Consider the following 21,232-nt stretch of genomic DNA (forward strand, 5'->3'; position numbering starts at 1 on the left):
GTAAACTGCACATTTATAAATGTATGTGACAAGGTTCCAACAGACCACGTCAGCTATATTTAGTAGTGGCATCGGATTTCAATTCCGAGCATGCTCTCAAATAAGGTTTTAATCCTCCCTCAGACATAAGGTTGTTTAACCTAACATTTTCAAAGCAGCTGGTGTGTGACCCAGATGAGAGCTGGTATCCCTCCCAGCAGCAGCAGCAGTAAATGGGAGCAGAGAAGTAAAGCCTGGCTGTAGCAGAGTCAGTGTTGGGGGTTGAGACGCTGACGCAGGGTGGTAGATTTACAGCCCCATATCCCTGGTTCCCTGGTCCAGGCTGCAGGATTAATCAGAGCCTAATTAACTCCACATTTGTGTCGGAGCTCTCCGGCATGTGGCATGCCCCGGGCCAGTGTGGTTCAGCCTGGTGAGCCTGGCAGGACTGGGGTACAGTACTCCTGGAGACAGGGAGCCCCCAACCACTAATCCGCAAAGACCCCCTCAACAGCCCCACAGGCCTGGGATGCATGCCACACATAGCTGCCATGACTGGGCAGGGCGTGAGTGGCTGGGAGCACCACTCTCTACTCCTCTCTCTGCGTGTTTATCTACAGTCCCCACATAAAACGCCACAATCTTTCTTCAGCATCTCCTGGCAACACAACACTTAGGTCTGTCTCCGCTCTCTCCAACCTATTCATTCGAATGGACGTGACTGCGTTACCGTGGAAACGCAGTGAGAGCGGTATCCAGGCAGTGACAGGGTATCTGTCACAGGACAGGTCAGAAGAGAACAGGAAAAGCTATTCATCTCTACTTTCTATGATTACATAGAGCGATAGTCAAGTGGGAATAGAAATGCTTGTATGTTGTTTGCATCTACTGTATGTTGTTAGCCTAACAATGAGCAGTTGTAAGCATTTCACTGTTAGTCTACACCTGTTTACGAAGCACGTGACAAATAAGATGTGTTTTTAAACATGAATGACAGTAGAACATAGCCCAAAGTAGCATTTGGTCCCCATTTGGTCCCCATTATTTCAAGCTTCATGTATTTCCTGTCTCCTTAATGAAGGTTAGTCCATTTTATCCCTGACCCTACTGAGAGGACCGTGAAAACATCAAAGACCCCCTACTGAAGCCGAGACCACTGGGTTTACTACTCACTAATAGGTCCAACCTCACACACCACACACACACACTCACAAACAAACCCATACATGGACACAATCACACACACATCCTCACACTAATGACCCTTCTCGGAAGTCAGGAGTGTGTGCTGAGTTGACAGAGGAGATGCAGTGTGTGTGTGTGTGTGTGTGTGAGGACACGCTGAACCCTGTGTCCCTTCACTCTGACCTGGCCTCTCTCTCTCTCCAGTTTGACTCTCCCAGCCCAGAACAAAGAGTCTCTCTGGTTCCTGTGATATCCCATCCCTTTGATGAGGGCCACTGGATAACACAGAGGCTTGTGAGGACCTGTTGTTTATGCTGAGGGCAGATCCATGTCCCCGTGTCCCTCATTACCCTCCTATCGACTCCCCCCAGTCCCTCCCCTCTATCTGATGCAGGCTTTGTGGGGAGGTGATAACAGGACCAGGGCTGGAATTGTACATGAGAGCCCAAAAAGGCCCCACCCGCGCTCCACTGCTCAGGGCACTGTGTCCCCTCTAATTCCCTCTGCACTCTCTCACTCTACCCTTCCCTCCTTCTCCCTCTTTCCCATACTCCCTTTCTCTACACTATCAGAGCAGAAAATGAGTCCACAGCAGGTAATGGAGGAGAGACCCGGCAGGCAAGAAACAAGGCTTTTAAAAACACACACACACACACACACACACACACACACACACACACACACACACACACACACACACACACACACACACACTGAATCACATCTACAGAGGCAGTGTGTGTGACTCACATATAGATTCACCTGGGTCCGTAGTGAGAGGCTATACAGTAGAGATCCCTCAGTGCTACTGACCAATGAGCCCACAGTCAGTGGTGGAAAAAGTACTCAATTATGTAAAAATAAAGATACCTTAAAAGAAAATGACTCAAGAAAAAGTGAGTCACCCAGTAAAATACTATTTGAGTAAAAGTGTAAAAGTATTTGGTTTTAAATATACTTAAGTATCAAATGTAAATGTATAAATAATTTCAACTTCCTTATATTAAGCAAACCAGACGGCACACTCCAACACTCAGACATAATTTACAAACTAAGCATTTGTGTTTAGTGAGTCCGCCAGATCAGAGGCAGTAGGGATGACCAGGGATGTTCTCTTGAGAAGTGTATGTGGACCATTTTCATGTCAAAATGTAATGACTACTTTTGGGTGTCAGGGAAAATGTATGGAGTAAAAAGTACATTATTTTCTTTAGGAATGTAGTAAAGAAAAAGTTAAAGTTACCAAAAATATAAAAAGTAAAGTACAGCTACACCAAAAAACGACTTAAGTAATACTTGAAAGTATTTTTACTTTGAACCACTGCCCACAGTAAGAACCACTGTGCCAGATGGGCATCCTCTATCTCCTTCGTCCCTGGGTACCGGCATGTACCCACAGCTCACCAGTCCTCAACTCACCCTCATGCACCAACACCCTTCACAGAGAAATGCCTGAGCAGCCACCATCCAAGAGGTTACCACATACCCACACAGTTCCCTTTGGTGATGCCTTGGACTAGAAGAGTGAACTCTGTTCCTATAAAGACTAACCTAACCACATCAGTACTATGCTGTCCCAAACCAAACACACTTCAAGTTGGGCTTCTAAAGCTTGGGCCCAATTGAAGGCCATAACTGAGGACAGGCAGAGCCATTAAAGCTGCATCCCAGCAGTGAGTCATTACTATACTAGCACTACTGTTACTGCTGGAGCATGGGCTCAGGCTGAGCAGGACTGTCTGGAGCTCCAACCACAGCTACCTGACCCTCCCAGTGTTCTCTTCCCAGAGCACAGCCCAGAACAGCTGGGCAGGGACGCTCACATCTGGAGGCTCTATTTATACACTGTCACAGTCACACAGACCCAGTGCCACAACATGCTGAATGTATTCTGAATGCATGGTGGAGCACCGTGCAGATATGCTTATCCAGTCACTCAGCTCCAGCTCTACATTACATTGCAGTGGAAAGGCCCGGGGAGCAAGGAGTCTAACGACTGTCACTGTCGTTCTGCCCCTGAACAAGGCAGTTAACCCACTGTTCCTAGGCCGTCTTTGAAAATAAGAATTTGTTCTTATTAAATAAATAAAGGTAAAATAAAAAAATAAAAATAAAAATTGAGGAGCGTGGGGCAAGGCCTCCCTCTCTCTCTCTCCCCCTCCCTCTCTCTCTCTGCTCGGGCATGTGCAGTGATGTGGGCCGAATCAAAGAGCCCCTTTTAGAAGGGCACTCAATGCTCACCAATTAGGCCCAGAGATACCCTTTTAATCTATGGAGACATTAACCCCAGAGTGCCGCAGAGCACTGCCTACATTCACACAATCAGACAGGAACGCTTTCGTGGTCAGGAGGATGTCTCCGCTTACATAGACAGAGGAAGTGAGGGAGGGTATGGGAGGAGGAGAGATATGGAACGGGAGGAAAGAAAGCCAAGAGACTCCTAAAAATAATTGTGATTGTGATAGAGTGTGTGGCAGAGAAGAGAAGAGCTCCTCTGGCACCCAGGCTGAGACGAAGCGAAGCTACAGAGGCCGTGTGGGAGTGAGGTACAGAGAGGCCGTGTGGGAGTGAGGTACAGAGAGGCCGTGTGGGAGTGAGGTACAGAGAGAGGCCGTGTGGGAGTGAGGTACAGAGAGAGGCCGTGTGGGAGTGAGGTACAGAGAGAGGCTGTGTGGGAGTGAGGTACAGAGAGAGGCAGTGTGGGAGTGAGGTACAGAGAGAGGCAGTGTGGGAGTGAGGTACAGAGAGAGGCAGTGTGGGAGTGAGGTACAGAGAGAGGCAGTGTGGGAGTGAGGCACAGGGAGAGGCAGTGTGGGAGTGAGGCACAGAGAGAGGCAGTGTGGGAGTGAGGTACAGAGAGAGGCCGTGTGGGAGTGAGACACAGAGAGAGGCCGTGTGGGAGTGAGACACAGAGAGAGGCAGGGCACATAGAAACGTGTGGGTTACAGCTAAAGAAGGCCACAAAATTACAAGCCCATGAGGCAATAACGGGAATACAAAGCACCCATCTCATCTCTATGGATGAGCACACTTCCAAACCCCGGACTGACAGCTGCACTGCTTTTAGACGGATGCTCCAGTCTGCGGAAGAGTGCCTCCTCGCCGTGAACACCCATCTACAGTATCTCTCTCTTTTCCCTCCTCACATTCACTCTCTCTCTCTTTCAATTCAATTCTCTTTCTCCCTCTCACACACACACACATACGTGCCTGCACGTTCACATATATGTGGGTGCTCACACGTACACGTAAGGTGCTACCATATTTGGAGCTACCATATTTAGTATATTTATGTGCTAGAAGGGTGAAGAGATAATGTCCCAGTGCTCAGTGAGAGCTATACCTACAGGCAGCAGATACACCTACAGGCAGCAGATACACCTACAGGCAGCAGTTACACCTACAGGCAGCAGATACACCTACAGGCAGCAGATACACCTACAGGCAGCAGTTACACCTACAGGCAGCAGTTACATCTACAGGCAGCAGTTACATCTACAGGCAGCAGATACACCTACAGGCAGCAGATACACCTACAGGCAGCAGATACACCTACAGGCAGCAGATACACCTACAGGCAGCAGATACACCTACAGGCAGCAGTTACACCTACAGGCAGCAGATACACCTACAGGCAGCAGATACACCTACAGGCAGCAGATACACCTACAGGCAGCAGTTACACCTACAGGCAGCAGATACACCTACAGGCAGCAGTTACACCTACAGGCAGCAGATACACCTACAGGCAGCCAGCAGATACACCTACAGGCAGCAGTTACACCTACAGGCAGCAGTTACACCTACAGGCAGCAGATACACCTACAGGCAGCAGATACACCTACAGGCAGCAGTTACACCTACAGGCAGCAGTTACACCTACAGGCAGCAGATACACCTACAGGCAGCAGATACACCTACAGGCAGCAGATACACCTACAGGCAGCAGTTACACCTACAGGCAGCAGTTACTCCTACAGGCAGCAGTTACACCTACAGGCAGCAGATACACCTACAGGCAGCAGATACACCTACAGGCAGCAGATACACCTACAGGCAGCAGTTACACCTACAGGCAGCAGTTACTCCTACAGGCAGCAGTTACACCTACAGGCAGCAGATACACCTACAGGCAGCAGATACACCTACAGGCAGCAGTTACACCTACAGGCAGCAGTTACACCTACAGGCAGCAGATACACCTACAGGCAGCAGATACACCTACAGGCAGCAGATACACCTACAGGCAGCAGTTACACCTACAGGCAGCAGTTACTCCTACAGGCAGCAGTTACACCTACAGGCAGCAGATACACCTACAGGCAGCAGATACACCTACAGGCAGCAGTTACACCTACAGGCAGCAGTTACTCCTACAGGCAGCAGTTACACCTACAGGCAGCAGATACACCTACAGGCAGCAGATACACCTACAGGCAGCAGATACACCTACAGGCAGCAGTTACACCTACAGGCAGCAGTTACTCCTACAGGCAGCAGTTACACCTACAGGCAGCAGATACACCTACAGGCAGCAGTTACACCTACAGGCAGCAGATACACCTACAGGCAGCAGTTACACCTACAGGCAGCAGATACACCTACAGGCAGCAGTTACACCTACAGGCAGCAGATACACCTACAGGCAGCAGATACACCTACAGGCAGCAGATACACCTACAGGCAGCAGATACACCTACAGGCAGCAGTTACACCTACAGGCAGCAGATACACCTACAGGCAGCAGATACACCTACAGGCAGCAGTTACACCTACAGGCAGCAGATACACCTACAGGCAGCAGATACACCTACAGGCAGCAGATACACCTACAGGCAGCAGATACACCTACAGGCAGCAGTTACATCTACAGGCAGCAGATACACCTACAGGCAGCAGTTACACCTACAGGCAGCAGATACACCTACAGGCAGCAGATACACCTACAGGCAGCAGTTACACCTACAGGCAGCAGATACACCTACAGGCAGCAGATACACCTACAGGCAGCAGATACACCTACAGGCAGCAGTTACACCTACAGGCAGCAGATACACCTACAGGCAGCAGTTACATCCACTGACAGCAGTTACACCTACAGGCAGTAGTTACATCTACAGGCAGCAGTTACACCTACAGGCAGCAGTTACATCTACAGGCAGCAGATACACCTACAGGCAGCAGTTACACCTACAGGCAGCAGATACACCTACAGGCAGCAGTTACATCTACAGGCAGCAGTTACACCTACAGGCAGCAGTTACACCTACAGGCAGCAGATACACCTACAGGCAGCAGTTACACCTACAGGCAGCAGTTACATCTACAGGCAGCAGTTACACCTACATGCAGCAGATACACCTACAGGCAGCAGTTACACCTACAGGCAGCAGTTACACCTACAGGCAGCAGATACACCTACAGGCAACAGTTACACCTACAGGCAGCAGATACACCTACAGGCAGCAGTTACATCTACAGGCAGCAGTTACACCTACATGCAGTAGTTACATCTAGAGGCAGCAGATACACCTACAGGCAGCAGTTACACCTACAGGCAGCAGATACATCTACAGGCAGCAGATACACCTACAGGCAGCAGTTACACCTACAGGCAGCAGATACACCTACAGGCAGCAGATACACCTACAGGCAGCAGTTACACCTACAGGCAGCAGATACACCTACAGGCAGCAGATACACCTACAGGCAGCAGATACACCTACAGGCAGCAGATACACCTACAGGCAGCAGATACACCTACAGGCAGCAGATACACCTACAGGCAGCAGTTACATCTACAGGCAGCAGTTACACCTACAGGCAGCAGTTACACCTACAGGCAGCAGTTACACCTACAGGCAGCAGTTACACCTACAGGCAGCAGATACACCTACAGGCAGCAGTTACATCTACAGGCAGCAGTTACACCTACAGGCAGCAGTTACATCTACAGGCAGCAGATACACCTACAGGCAGCAGATACACCTACAGGCAGCAGATACACCTACAGGCAGCAGTTACACCTACAGGCAGCAGTTACATCTACAGGCAGCAGTTACACCTACAGGCAGCAGATACACCTACAGGCAGCAGATACACCTACAGGCAGCAGATACACCTACAGGCAGCAGATACACCTACAGGCAGCAGATACACCTACAGGCAGCAGATACACCTACAGGCAGCAGTTACATCTACAGGCAGCAGTTACACCTACAGGCAGCAGATACACCTACAGGCAGCAGTTACACCTACAGGCAGCAGATACACCTACAGGCAGCAGACATCTACACCTACAGGTTACACCTACAGGCAGCAGCAGCAGATACACCTACATACACCTACAGGCAGCAGATACACCTACAGGCAGCAGTTACACCTACAGGCAGCAGTTACACCTACAGGCAGCAGTTACACCTACAGGCAGCAGATACACCTACAGGCAGCAGTTACACCTACAGGCAGCAGATACACCTACAGGCAGCAGATACACCTACAGGCAGCAGTTACACCTACAGGCAGCAGATACACCTACAGGCAGCAGTTACACCTACAGGCAGCAGATACACCTACAGGCAGCAGATACACCTACAGGCAGCAGATACACCTACAGGCAGCAGATACACCTACAGGCAGCAGTTACATCTACAGGCAGCAGTTACACCTACAGGCAGCAGTTACACCTACAGGCAGCAGTTACACCTACAGGCAGCAGTTACACCTACAGGCAGCAGATACACCTACAGGCAGCAGTTACATCTACAGGCAGCAGTTACACCTACAGGCAGCAGCAGCAGTTACACCTAGGCAGCAGTTACACCTACAGGCAGCAGATACATCTACAGGCAGCAGATACACCTACAGGCAGCAGTTACACCTACAGGCAGCAGATACACCTACAGGCAGCAGATACATACAGGCAGCTACAGGCAGCAGATACACCTACAGGCAGCAGATACACCTACAGGCAGCAGTTACACCTACAGGCAGCAGTTACATCTACAGGCAGCAGTTACACCTACAGGCAGCAGTTACACCTACAGGCAGCAGATACACCTACATACACCTACACAGGTTACATCTACAGGCAGCAGTTACACCTACAGGCAGCAGATACACCTACAGGCAGCAGATACACCTACAGGCAGCAGATACACCTACAGGCAGCAGATACACCTACAGGCAGCAGTTACACCTACAGGCAGCAGTTACATCTACAGGCAGCAGTTACACCTACAGGCAGCAGATACACCTACAGGCAGCAGTTACACCTACAGGCAGCAGATACACCTACAGGCAGCAGATACACCTACAGGTAGCAGATACACCTACAGGCAGCAGATACACCTACAGGCAGCAGTTACACCTACAGGCAGCAGTTACACCTACAGGCAGCAGTTACACCTACAGGCAGCAGATACACCTACAGGCAGCAGTTACACCTACAGGCAGCAGTTACACCTACAGGCAGCAGTTACACCTACAGGCAGCAGATACACCTACAGGCAGCAGTTACACCTACAGGCAGCAGATACACCTACAGGCAGCAGCATGCAGTCATTTCTTCAGCAGGAGATCACACACACCTTCATTTTCTCTCCCCTCACGTCTCACTCTCTTCCCTCACTCCACAATGACCCCTCCCCCAAAATGTCTGCCTGCTCCTCCATCTCCTCCTCCCTACATTTCAGGTGAGCGCCCACCAGGTCTTTTTAAACACTCCTGAGATTACACATTTACTTTCAGAGCAGGGAGTCCACAAAACCACCAGCAGAATCTCAATCCACAGAGCAGAGCAGAGGAGAGGAGATGAGCTTGTGCTGTTAGCCCTGGGCAGCCTGCTCCTTATCACAGCGTCTCTCACCTGCAAACAGGCCAGGGTCATTAGAGGCTGCAGGTGATAAGAAGGCTTGATCTACCTACCTCGGCCTAATCAAAGGAACCCAGGTTCAAACAGGCCGTCCGCCTCCACCTCTCCCCTAACCATCTGCTTCACACAAAGCAATGAGCTCGGCCATGAACGTGTCATTCAGTCACAGACACACATTGTACTTTGAATACTTTCTAGACAGTTGCAGGAGAGTGAGGTTGTAAAGATCAGGTAGTAGCTCCAGTCCTCACTCAGAGTGGTGTCTGTCTGAAGGTGTCTGAAGGTATTCCTCCCTTCAGTCAAAGCCTGAGTGGTGCAACTCTCAAGCCCCTATCAGCTTAGCAGTTATCACGAGTAGATCAGTGGATTCTCCTACAGACATACAAGAGCAAGTTCATGACCTCTAATAGCAACACTGCTAAAGGCACTGAGGGCGATAGCTAAGAGTCTTCATAACTGTGATCAAAGATATACTTTCTGATGAACTGGGTTGCAGAGACACAGAGTGCAGTGGCGTTTTCAGCTCCAACGCAGCTGGGTGTTTACTGAGGCCACTCAGGTTCTGTGTCGGTCCTCTCAGAAGGGAAGAGGACGCAGGGACAGCGGTGAATTGTTTACTTGTTTCTTTCTCCGGCTGGGCTAAGCTGTTGCCATGGTTTGAAGAGGAGGTGGGGGTTGTTTTTTGGGGCGGCTGGGTGGCATACCAATGCAGCATAAATGGATTAGGTAGAAAACTGAAAAACACAGTCGGATGGAGAGTGGGGACTGAGCGAAAGGAGAGGGGGGGGGGGCTGAGGAATTCCAGCCTCTTGGAGGAGTGTGTCAGGGTTTTGAAGGGCGCGTGCCGCCACGCCCCTCCTCAGACGTTCTGTTTGATGTAAAGCCTGCTAACCAATCACAGTTGTTCCAGCTGCTGCTTGGCCTTCTGCCACCCTCTCCCACCTCCTGCCCCAGTCCCCCAGACCCGGACAAGGCCTGGCTGGCACAGCTGACTGGGATCAGGGCGCCCCCCCTACTCCCCTTCAAACGCGAAAGTCTGTGGGAAGCTCCTTGTACAGGGGCATTACTACCACTCTCCTCACCCCTCCACCCATCACCCCTCCGTGAACAGCTTCTACCCCCAAGCCATAAGACTGCTAAATAGTTAGTTAAATAGTTAGTTAAATAGTTAACTAAATAGTTAGTTAAATAGTTAGTTAAATAGCTACCTGGACTTCCTTAACTGTCACTTTATTCCTAGTTATATGTACATACCTACCTCAATGACCTCATAGCCCTGCACATCGAATCAGGTACTGGTACACCGTGTATATAGTATGGCCAAGTCATCGTTACTAATTTTGTATTTATTATTACTTTTATTATTACCTGTTTTACTTTTCTATTATTTCTCTATGTTCCTTCTCTCTGCATTGTTGGGAAGGACCCGTCAGTAAGCATTTCACTGTTAGTCCACACCTGTTGTTTACCAAGCATGTAATGAATAAAATGTGATGCCAGTCCATCTGAGGAAAAGGCTGAGGGGGTCGGGCCTGCCTCCACAACATACCCCGATTAAAAGACAAAACCAAGCTAGCAGCATAACAACATCACACTGTGGAGATGGGGTTAGAGTGAGATTCTGAGTGTGTGTTAAGCTTCCTGCTTTTCAGATGCTTTGCCAAGTGTTCTGTGTAGCTGTAACCTTGTATTTGTACTAGTTTCTACCTCCTCCGGCAGCAAAGGATGATGAGACAATGCCTGGGTTTTTCATCACTCCCTAATTAGTGTTCATCCCAGTTTGTATGTGAGAGCTTTGTGTGTGTGTGTGTGTTGGCTCGATGTCTGTCATCTCTTCTCTCAGCAGGAACTCCTTATCTTGTATTGAGAAACTGGCGTTGGTGGAGTAGGGGGGTGGGGTGAAGTGGTTCAGTACGGGCACAAGGACAAGTGATAACAATTAAGGGCATTCACAAGGTAAATGCGTGCATAAAGAACCTGCACACCACAGCGTTAAGAGCTAAATTAGCTCATGCGTCAGTGAAGAATTACCTTGATAAAAATCTCTACCACTTCACCACCATCTTAGGCAATTCAGATCCTGCCAGTGCCACTAACTTGAGGCTGTGGTGAGATAAAACCATAGGGGATTTTCACCTGTACTACTCCCTACTGGTGCTGTTTCTCCTCCCTGTACTGCCTGGTGCTGCTTCTCCTCCCTCCTCCCTGTACTGCCTGGTGCTGCTTCTCCTCCCTCCTCCCTGTACTGCCTGGTGCTGCTTCTCCTCCCTCCTCCCTGTACTGCCTGGTGCTGCTTCTCCTCCCTCCTCCCTGTACTGCCTGGTGCTGCTTCTCCTCCCTCCTCCCTGTACTGCCTGGTGCTGCTTCTCCTCCCTCCTCCCTGTACTGCCTGGTGCTGCTTCTCCTCCCTCCTCCCTGTACTGCCTGGTGCTGATTCTCCTCCCTCCTCCCTATACTGCCTGGTGCTGCTTCTCCTCCCTCCTCCCTGTACTGCCTGGTGTTGCTTCTCCTCCCTCCTCCCTGTACTGCCTGCTGATGACATACAGTACATGATGCTAAGAGCATTCCAAAAGACTGAGGCATCACTTTACAATCATCCAATGGAACATTTGGAAACACCCTGCTCTGGGCTGGAGTGTGAACTCTGTTGAAGTCCTCTGATCGTCTTATCACCAGGAAGGAGCTGTCATGGAAATTATGTTGCTCCTCATAGATCCTTTCCACTGTGACTCTGTGAGCCCTGGCCTGAGTGGAGCAGTTGTCTAAGTCACTGCATCTCAGTGATGCCTTTCTCTGATGTCGCTCATGTCACCTCAAACAGAGGTTGTCTCAGCCTGGGAGCCATTCACTCTCTTTTTCTACAGCTGTTATTCTCCTCTCGTTTTCAGGTTGTTTTCTGGTTGCACCCATTAATCATTGGTGACAGGTCAAAGGTTCAACACACAGCAAGGGGACACAAAGGTTCAACACACAGCAGGGGGACACAAAGGTTCAACACACAGCAGGGGGACACAAAGGTTCAACACACAGCAGGGGGACACAAAGGTTCAACACACATCAGGGGACACAAAGGTTCAACACACAGCAGGGGGACACAAAGGTTCAACACACAGCAGGGGACACAAAGGTTCAACACACAGCAGGGGGACACAAAGGTTCAACACACAGCAGGGGGACACAAAGGTTCAACACACAGCAGGGGGACACAAAGGTTCAACACACAGCAGGGGGACACAAAGGTTCAACACACAGCAGGGGGACACAAAGGTTCAACACACAGCAGGGGGACACAAAGGTTCAACACACAGCAGGGGGACACAAAGGTTCAACACACAGCAGGGGGACACAAAGGTTCAACACACAGCAGGGGGACACAAAGGTTCAACACACAGCAGGGGGACACAAAGGTTCAACACACAGCAGGGGACACAAAGGTTCAACACACAGCAGAGGGACACAACGGTTCAACACACAGCAGGGGGACACAAAGGTTCAACACACAGCAGGGGGACACAAAGGTTCAACACACAGCAGGGGGACACAAAGGTTCAACACACAACAGAGGGACACAAAGGTTCAACACACAGCAGGGGGACACAGAGGTTCAACACACAACAGGGGGACACAAAGGTTCAACACACAACAGGGGGACACAAAGGTACAACACACAGCAGGGGGACACAAAGGTTCAACACACAGCAGGGGGACACAAAGGTTCAACACACAGCAGGGGGACACAAAGGTTCAACACACAGCAGGGGGACACAAAGGTTCAACACACAGCAGGGGACACAAAGGTTCAACACACAGCAGGGGGACACAAAGGTTCAACACACAGCAGGGGACACAAAGGTTCGTCACACAGCAGGGGGACACAAAGGTTCAACACACAGCAGGGGGACACAAAGGTTCAACACACAGCAGGGGGACACAAAGGTTCAACACACAGCAGGGGGACACAAAGGTTCAACACACAGCAGGGGGACACAAAGGTTCAACACACAGCAGGGGGACACAAAGGAAGGTTCAACACACAGCAGGGGGACACAAAGGTTCAACACACAGCAGGGGACACAAAGGTTCAACACACAGCAGGGGGACACAAAGGTTCAACACACAGCAGGGGACACAAAGGTTCAACACAGCAGGGGACACAAAGGTTCAACACACAGCAGGGGGACACAAAGGTTCAACACACAGCAGGGGACACAAAGGCAATGTATGCTTTGCTTTGTCAGTCACTCACTATTGTACATTTCACTCTCTTTTCCTTCTGTGTGATTCAGTACTTCCGAGTCATCTCAGGACTTATTGAGAGGCAGATTTTCAACATGGCAAGGCCCATCTCCCGCTCCCCTCTGTGAGGGGCTATAGGATTAGATATACTATACTGTATATATTATATAATACCTTTTCTATGGCAGCAGCAGCCTCATTTAAGACGGTGAGCTGTCTCATGTGCGACGCCCCCTCCTGCAGGGACCAGGTGCACCTTGTCGCTGCCTCCCCATCACTCTCCCATCATCATCATCACACTTCACTTCCCAGCGCTGCTCTCACACATGGCTGAGTGCACTAAGGCAGGCCTGGGGGGCACTCCCTGCAGAACACCAGTCACAACACACTGCACTGTTACCACACTGCCTGGCTGGTACTGGTACCCCCTCCCCTTCCAGCCTGCTGCCTGCTGCCTAACAGATCAAAACGCTTACTCACCCAACTTCAGGAGATAGATACCTGAATTATTAAACACCCCATTATTTATTCCAATGTCTGTCCCCCTCTCCTCCCCCCATCCCCCCCTCTCTCTCTTTTGGGCTTTCTTTTATCATTCTATCCTGTTTTCTTTCCTGTCATCCCTGCGGCTTTGAAAATGACAGGGAACCTTGAGCTGTTGTTTAGAGTGAGAACAGACAGAGACTGGAGGACATGAGGGAAAAACAATAACAGGAAGATGCTCAGATCCCAACCAGGATGAGGTCAGATGACAATGAGAGCTTAAACCAGCTATTTTGGACCTGAATGCCTAACGAGACCGTCTGTATTTATGGTTTTAGAGGAATGTGTTTGTTGTGTTATGAGAATAAGTGTCTCAAAACGTTTTTCTTACCTTTCCTAGAGGTTTAGAGTCCCAGCTTCTCTTTTCTATGGAGGGGGGGATCTGAGTCTGGTTCAGTGAGGGGGGAACCTGGTAGATATCCTGCCCAGGAACAGGCCCTCTTGCTGAAGGGGGCACCTGGTAGATGTCCTGGACAGGAGCTGGCCCCATGGAGGGAGGCACCTGGTAGATGTCCTGAACAGGGGCGTGGTACTGCTTCTGGGTGAGCATGGGGGCCTTGGGTGGGGCTTGGGGGCCCGTGGGTATCTGGTACAGGCTTGAAGGGGAGGGCTTGCCATGGTTGGGGGGCATCATGTAGATGCTGTCGGGTAGGGCGGGGACAGGACCAGGGTTGGAGAAGGCAGGGTGCATGGCTGTGTACTGGGAGGAGGGGGAGGACTTAGTATAGGCACTCTGCGGGGGGAAGGCCAGCTGGCTCAGGCTCTGGGTCTGGGCAGAGCCAGCCTGGGAGGCCTGGAGGAGTGGAGGCTGCTGCTGCTGGCCCGCCTTGTCATACATGCCCACCAGGATCTTGAGTCGGTTGCCGGGGACGATGCCCTGGCGTCCATGCAGAGAGCAGAGCCACCAGCCGTCCAGACCCTGGGTGTCCCGCTCCAATACCGTCATGATATCACCCTTCCGGAAGGACAGCTCGTCTGGGGACTCGGCCACATTGTCGTACAGGGCCTTGGCCAGCACGTTCTGCAGAAGACAGGAAAGAGAGGGTTAGTTCATTATTCCTTAACATTTACAGAAAAGATGTGTCTCCTACTACTGTTGTAGTACCCTTCAGTGAGAAAGAACTCTTGCTTCAATAATGTTGGACTGTCACATGCCCTAGTGCTGGTGCAGGCTGACTCCCCAGACTTAAGGCCTTCCAGGACAGTGAAATAACTATAATTTACAGCTGACACCTAGCAGGACACAACACAGGCTCCATCTGTCTGCCCAGAGCAAACAGCCACCCACTCACTTTGGGACGCTTTGAAACTAAACTAATATTTGGAGTGCGCCCCTGACCGGTACCTCCTCCTCTCCCTTCCCTGGCACTAGTACAGAGTGGTACGACAAGCCTGGCATGGGGCCAGATCACACACACACACACACACACACACACACACACACACACACACACACACACACACACACACACACACACACACACACACACACACACACACACACACACACAGACACACACAGACACACACACACACGGCCCCTTCAAGTGGCCCCCTTCACTAGACCTCAGGTCAAACACAGTCCTCCATCAATGTCCCCAAGCTAAATTAACTAAGTCTGATTAGTTAATTGTGAGGAGCCTCCACTTCCTGATTTATTGCCTGGCTTCCCGTTGTCCAACTTAGTGTCTTTGTGTTTAATAAGAGAGGAAGAGAGAGTGAGAGTCAATACTGCCATATTAATCAGAGGGGCCTCTCATTCCTTGCTCCTATTCATCTGTCTATTCAGCACCCAGGCCTCTACCGAGGAGCAATGCCACACAGGACACAGGGCTGATCCTTTACGTGTCCAGAGAGCTTCCGCTCTGTCTCCCGCCCGCTTGCACATGGCTCGCTCCCTCCCCAGCCCAGATTGACTATCACTGGGATAAGGATGTTTGTGCCGAGCCTGACTGGGTGTGGGGAGCGGGGTTCAAGGCAGGAGATAGTGTGCCTCTGCTCACAGTGTAGTTATTAATATGGTGTCGTCTTGTCAGGAAGGTTCCCCCGTCTAAAACCCATTATAACACACCCTGACCTGACAACCCCCCCTCTCTCGGTCATTCTCTCTGATACAGATACACACACACACACACACACACACGTACACGTGCAGGCACGCACACACATAGGTGCTCAATACCAGTAATAAAATGTCCCACATTCTTTGTGCTGCCTGAATCCCAGTCAGGTAAGAAATGTACCATCCCCCACCCTGGCTCCTTCAGTCTCATGATGAGATATCAAACACCCCTGTTCCACTGCCAGATAGAGACAATTACAACAGACCCTGGGTTGCCTACTCTCTGTGTGCCAGATATGGTCAATTATAAACATGTGTGATTATTGTGCTATAACATTACCCTGACGGTAATGGCAATGTTAATGTACGTTCAGATGTTCCCTATATGTAGTCAACTTAAGGAATCAGAATTGTCCCCTTGCTGAGTGAGGGTTGCTGTGATGTGATGCATCGCTGTCTGCGTCATGTGTATTCAGGGATTGACTCAGAGCATATTGGGATGGTGATGAATGCAGGGCTGTGTGCTGGTCTATTGGAGGGACAGTCAGGGCCTATCTCCCGGTCACAGTCTGATGAATGGCCTTCTTGTAATGGGAGAGGGACAGCTGCTCTGAGTCCACGACCCATCACGCCTGAGGAGGTTCTGGACGGGCAGATCCACACACACAGCGCCCTACTATAGCCTCTGAGTGGTTCTCTTGTGGCCAGAAGCTGTCTGCGATGTCACCATGCAGGCCGAACACACACTGACCAGGCAGAGACACATAAACACACACACTGACACACACACACTGATTGTGAAATAATGAGGGGTCCTCAGACTAGTAGAAAGAGCTCATTATACTATGAGTTTTACTCACAGCAACATCTTGACTGCAGCAGAGCTTACGTCTTCAGACTCACTGAGTTTTCCCAGGACTCCAGAGTGATTCTCCCACCAGGGATGTATCAAATCAGCTGGTGTTAATGGATAAATGGATTCTACTCAACGTGGACAGATAAATGGTTTAAAGTAATCCCTACCTTCAAAAAGGCCACGTGAAATGTGAATAGTTTTAGAGAGGATGTTAACAGAGAGGTTTGAATAGAATGAGAGTCAGAAGTATAAATTCTTCTATATGCTTAAGTGGCAATGAGGTAATGATAGCATGGTGGCTCATATTGCCAAGTCTTCCATTTTATCTTTACTCTCCCTTTCCAGCTTGTCCTCTTTATCTATTCCATCCATCTCTCCCTTCAGACAAAAATAAAGAGATTCCTTTGACGGCCATGCTTTGTCTGCTGCTCTCTGTCATAAGTTCATTTCCTGTTGAAGCGAGGGAGTGGACAGAGAGGACTGATGACATCACAAGATTTGAACTTTGCCTTTATTAGCCGAAGGCCTGCCTGCCAAATCTCAGTATAACTCATCCACAAATCTCTCCCTGTTTTTCTCACTCTGGCCACAGAAACAGGAAGTGCTTAGAGAATGATTCATGTGTCGTTCTGATTGGGTATGAGTAAATAACTAGATGACTACTAGTCTCCCTCCCTACTATAAATTGCATATACGATGTACACACCGCCCCAGACACAGCTGAGGGTGAGGAGACATCGCCATGACTAGAAAACTCAACTCTGCCGGGTCACAATTTGTTTCTATTCTGCCAACCTCCAACTCTAGTCAAAACAGCAAGGGCTCATTTGAATCTGTTGTTCCAACAACAATGTTGTTCAGGTGGCCATACTAACCCAGTGGCTCTGTCTGTGCAGTGCTCCATTTCCTTTGTTTGGGGTAGAAACCTGACAATGGCAACAGTGAGTCACGGTCCAGCAGTTTTCTAGCTGTGTATAGCTAAGTCACTATGCTAACACATCACCGTGGAGGTCCCTGTGGTAATATCAGGTCAAAGCCTGCCCCCATCACCCTCGAGCCGGGAGCAGCCAAAGTCTGACGGCAAACGTTATCACTCCACGAAAGAAAGAGTGGAGAATAAAGAGGTGGAGAGAGAGTCCAGAGGCCTAAAAGTTAATTGATTTGCATTTAGAAGGGTCATGGAATGGGGATCTTACACATTTACACTTAACAGCAAGCTGAAGAAGCTAGGGTAAGAACTAGGGAAAGAGTGATGGTAGAAATGAAGGAAAGGGAGAGAGATCCACAGGAAGAGAGGGAGAGGAAAAAGAGGTGCAGTGGGTCTGGGAGAGGGAAGGAAACGGCTGCAGTGTCCATTCAGACAGCCACTGAGCAGGAAGTAATGTGGCAGCTGGTTGAGCACGCTCAGTGCAGAAAGGTCAGTGAAGGGGAAGGCAGCAAGTGTGTGTGTGTGTGTGTGTGTGTGTGTGTGTGTGTGTGTGTGTGTGTGTGTGTGCGTGCGTGAACGTGAGAGGGGAGGGCAGGGTGGTCTTTGTATTTTGCCTCTACGTGACCCCGTGGGACACACACTAGTTAACTCACAAGAGGGTGTATGTGTGTTTTGTACACGACTGTATATTTGTCCCACGGAGACAGGACCTTGGGCACAGACATTTTGTGAAAGCCCCTCTCTCCTCGACTTACAAAGCATCACAGCAAGTCATGTCTTTCGCAAACAATACTCTGCCCTTTCTCCTTTGTGCTGTTTCTGTCTCTCTGTTCTCCCCATCCAGCCCCCACCCTATTAAACAAACGCCCCCTCAGTCATCGAAAGTTGTTATTAGTTTAAAACAGATAGACGCCGCAGACAAAACAAGGCTGTCTCTGCTGCTTAAATCACATTAGCCACCTGAGCCTGGCCAAACAATGCCACTGGGTTACAAAAAGTCAACTTTTCATTTTTTGGTTTGGGGGTAGACTTCTGAGAAGTCACTGGCTTTCTCTGGGGCTAAGTAGCATGCAAGTACATAGCCTTTGACTCTTCAGATGCTCACAGCAGCATAGCAGCAGTACACAGACTGCAATTACAGCAAAGCCTGGGCTAGGCCTGTGTGTAAGCCAGTGGTATATGACATACTCACAGACCAGGAGCAGACTCAGTATCAGATGAAGGGATCAGACACACTGTCTGTCTGTCTGTCTGTCTGTCTGTCTGTCTGTCTGTCTGTCTGTCTGTCTGTCTGTCTGTCTGTCTGTCTGTCTGTCTGTGTAACTCTCGTCATTATAAGGATGGTCGGACCAAGATGCAGCGTGGGGTAGGTAAATTATTTTTTATTAATGATAACCAGCAACAAAACAAGAAAGCATAACCAATGAAACATACAGTCTTGTAGGGCTCAAAAGCAACAATACAAAAACAAGATCCCACAAACAACAGGTGGGAAAAGGCTGCCTAAATATGATCCCCAATCAGAGACAACGATAGACAGTTGCCTGATTGGGAACCATACCAGGCCAACAAAGAAATAGAAAACATAGATTGCCCACCGTAGTCACACCCTGACCTACCAAATAGAGATTTAAAAGGCTCTCTAAGGTCAGGGCGTGACAGTCTGTCTGTCTGTCTGCCTGCCAAGCAGAAAAACAGGGCCAGAGTGAGGGAATGGAGAGATGTGACTCAGTCAGTCCAATGGGGATTTTGTTTTGGTCTTTATCAGCTGAGACAGACACTGCTGTGACACACACAGACACAATGTGCTGCTGCTGTGGAGGCATTGGCGTCTTCCCACAAGGTAGCAAGCAACAATTTGGGTCTACCTCATAAAAAGACCAGCGAGAAGCCCATATGGGACCATTTGTAGGCAAACAATGTGAACAATAAACTACAGTAGTCAAACAGGGTCTAGTCGCAGGAAAATAATCCTGCAGGACAAGACTTAACACAAATAACCTATAAGAGACAATAGCATAAGGTAGCGTAGAGGTTAACACCACTCTCCTAGTTGAAAATAGGCTATATCAGTAAATTCCATTTATTATGTCTATTTTTTAGAATTGATGTTGTTATTCCAGTGATTGTGTGTATGTGTTGGTGTGTTACACCTTGATCTCTCTCCATGTCCTTGGTGTTTTCCAGACGAGCCCAGACCCGTCTCCCACGAGCTCCAGCTCTCAGCGGACCCCTCATCGGAACATTCCACAACCTCTATATACACCTCTCCTGTTACCTCACAATCCAAAGGTGTCACAACACCCCTTCTACAACACGCTACACAAAATACAAACACAGACATTCATACTAGCTCGAAAGACTCGTTCATAAGGTGGTAATCAACATAGCATACTTTCAAATCTTATCAGTCACACCTACAATATATAGGCCAAGTCAAATAAAGGATTTCACACAAATAGACATTCACACTAAAGCATGCTAAAATGTATGCCACTATTATGAATAATCTCTTCTCAAGGTGGAAAAAAGAGACAAATAACACACAAGGAGCATCAACCCCCTCCTCCCTGTCAAGTTTCAACAACGGTAAGAAAATATCTCTGATTCTTGTAGCTACAGGCTACAACAAAGTGCTTGAGCTCTGCCCATTGCACAAGACTGAGTGACAGGCTAACCGGTGAGTGTGTGGTGGAACTCCACCCTGTACGCCACACAAAGCTGACAGAAGTTCCACTGTTGTAATCACAGAGCGAGAGAGGAAGGACAATGACACCCAGTTCTGATTTCTCCTATCTACATACCAAAACAATTTCTCCTCTCATCTATAAACACAGGCAGTCGCAATGGCAAAAACATGTACAGAACTCTCAATGCCCGACAATAAATCCTAAAATTACAGCCTTGAGTGGGGATACAGTGGAGAGATACAATGATTTTCCAGAGCGTGAAACGTCATTGTGACCTCAGCCAAACATTCCAGTGGTTAGGTGTGAGAGACAAGGCTAGGAATTCATGGAGCACTCTGATACATTTCAGGGGAAGGGAAATACAAGACAAGATAAGGATAGGCCTACTGCTTAGGATGGAATGGGAAGGTTCAACCAAGCAGAAGGGGCACAGCTCCGCAGGTTTTTAGGGCATCTGCATGTGCCTCACAGAACTACCTCAGTCAATCTGTTTAGATGAAATATCAGTGGATATGTGTTCTGTTAGCTTTGACAACATCATTCCCTGGCTCATTCAACTGCCCTGAGGGCATCAAACCAACCTGGCTGTGTGAGGAGAAAGCCAAGCGCTATTGTAACTAGATCAGACAGCTGAAAACCCAGCGCTTTGTGCAGAATCCATTTTTCCTGGTGTAGGCCTAGCTAGCTGTTCTGCTCTGCAAAGGGTTTCTTATCTGAACTCCCTCCGTCTCTGCCTCTATTCCTCCAGTAAAGCCCAATTATCCCCCACATAAAGCAGGTGCCCTGGGGAGAGTGCAGTTTGACTACAGCAGAAAACATGTGCCCCCAGGCCCTGTTGTTGGCTGCTGAACTGGGAAAAGAGAGATACTGTCAGTGCTAT

The 21,232-nt window shown here is 49.4% G+C and overlaps 1 protein-coding gene across 3 annotated transcripts in view; it reads right to left on the bottom strand.

Annotated features, from left to right (window-relative positions):
- LOC139371292 (breast cancer anti-estrogen resistance protein 1-like) overlaps positions 1–21,232 on the bottom strand; it is a 124,446-nt gene that overhangs the window by 26,660 nt on the left and 76,554 nt on the right. For all 3 annotated transcript variants that reach the window (XM_071111611.1, XM_071111594.1, XM_071111603.1), the window contains exon 2: positions 14,148–14,837. In XM_071111611.1, the coding sequence (XP_070967712.1) occupies positions 14,148–14,837 (690 nt within the window). The remainder of the gene's footprint in view (positions 1–14,147; positions 14,838–21,232) is intronic.

Source organism: Oncorhynchus clarkii, chromosome 2 (assembly GCF_045791955.1).
Source record: "Oncorhynchus clarkii lewisi isolate Uvic-CL-2024 chromosome 2, UVic_Ocla_1.0, whole genome shotgun sequence".
NCBI classification, from domain to species: domain Eukaryota; kingdom Metazoa; phylum Chordata; class Actinopteri; order Salmoniformes; family Salmonidae; genus Oncorhynchus; species Oncorhynchus clarkii.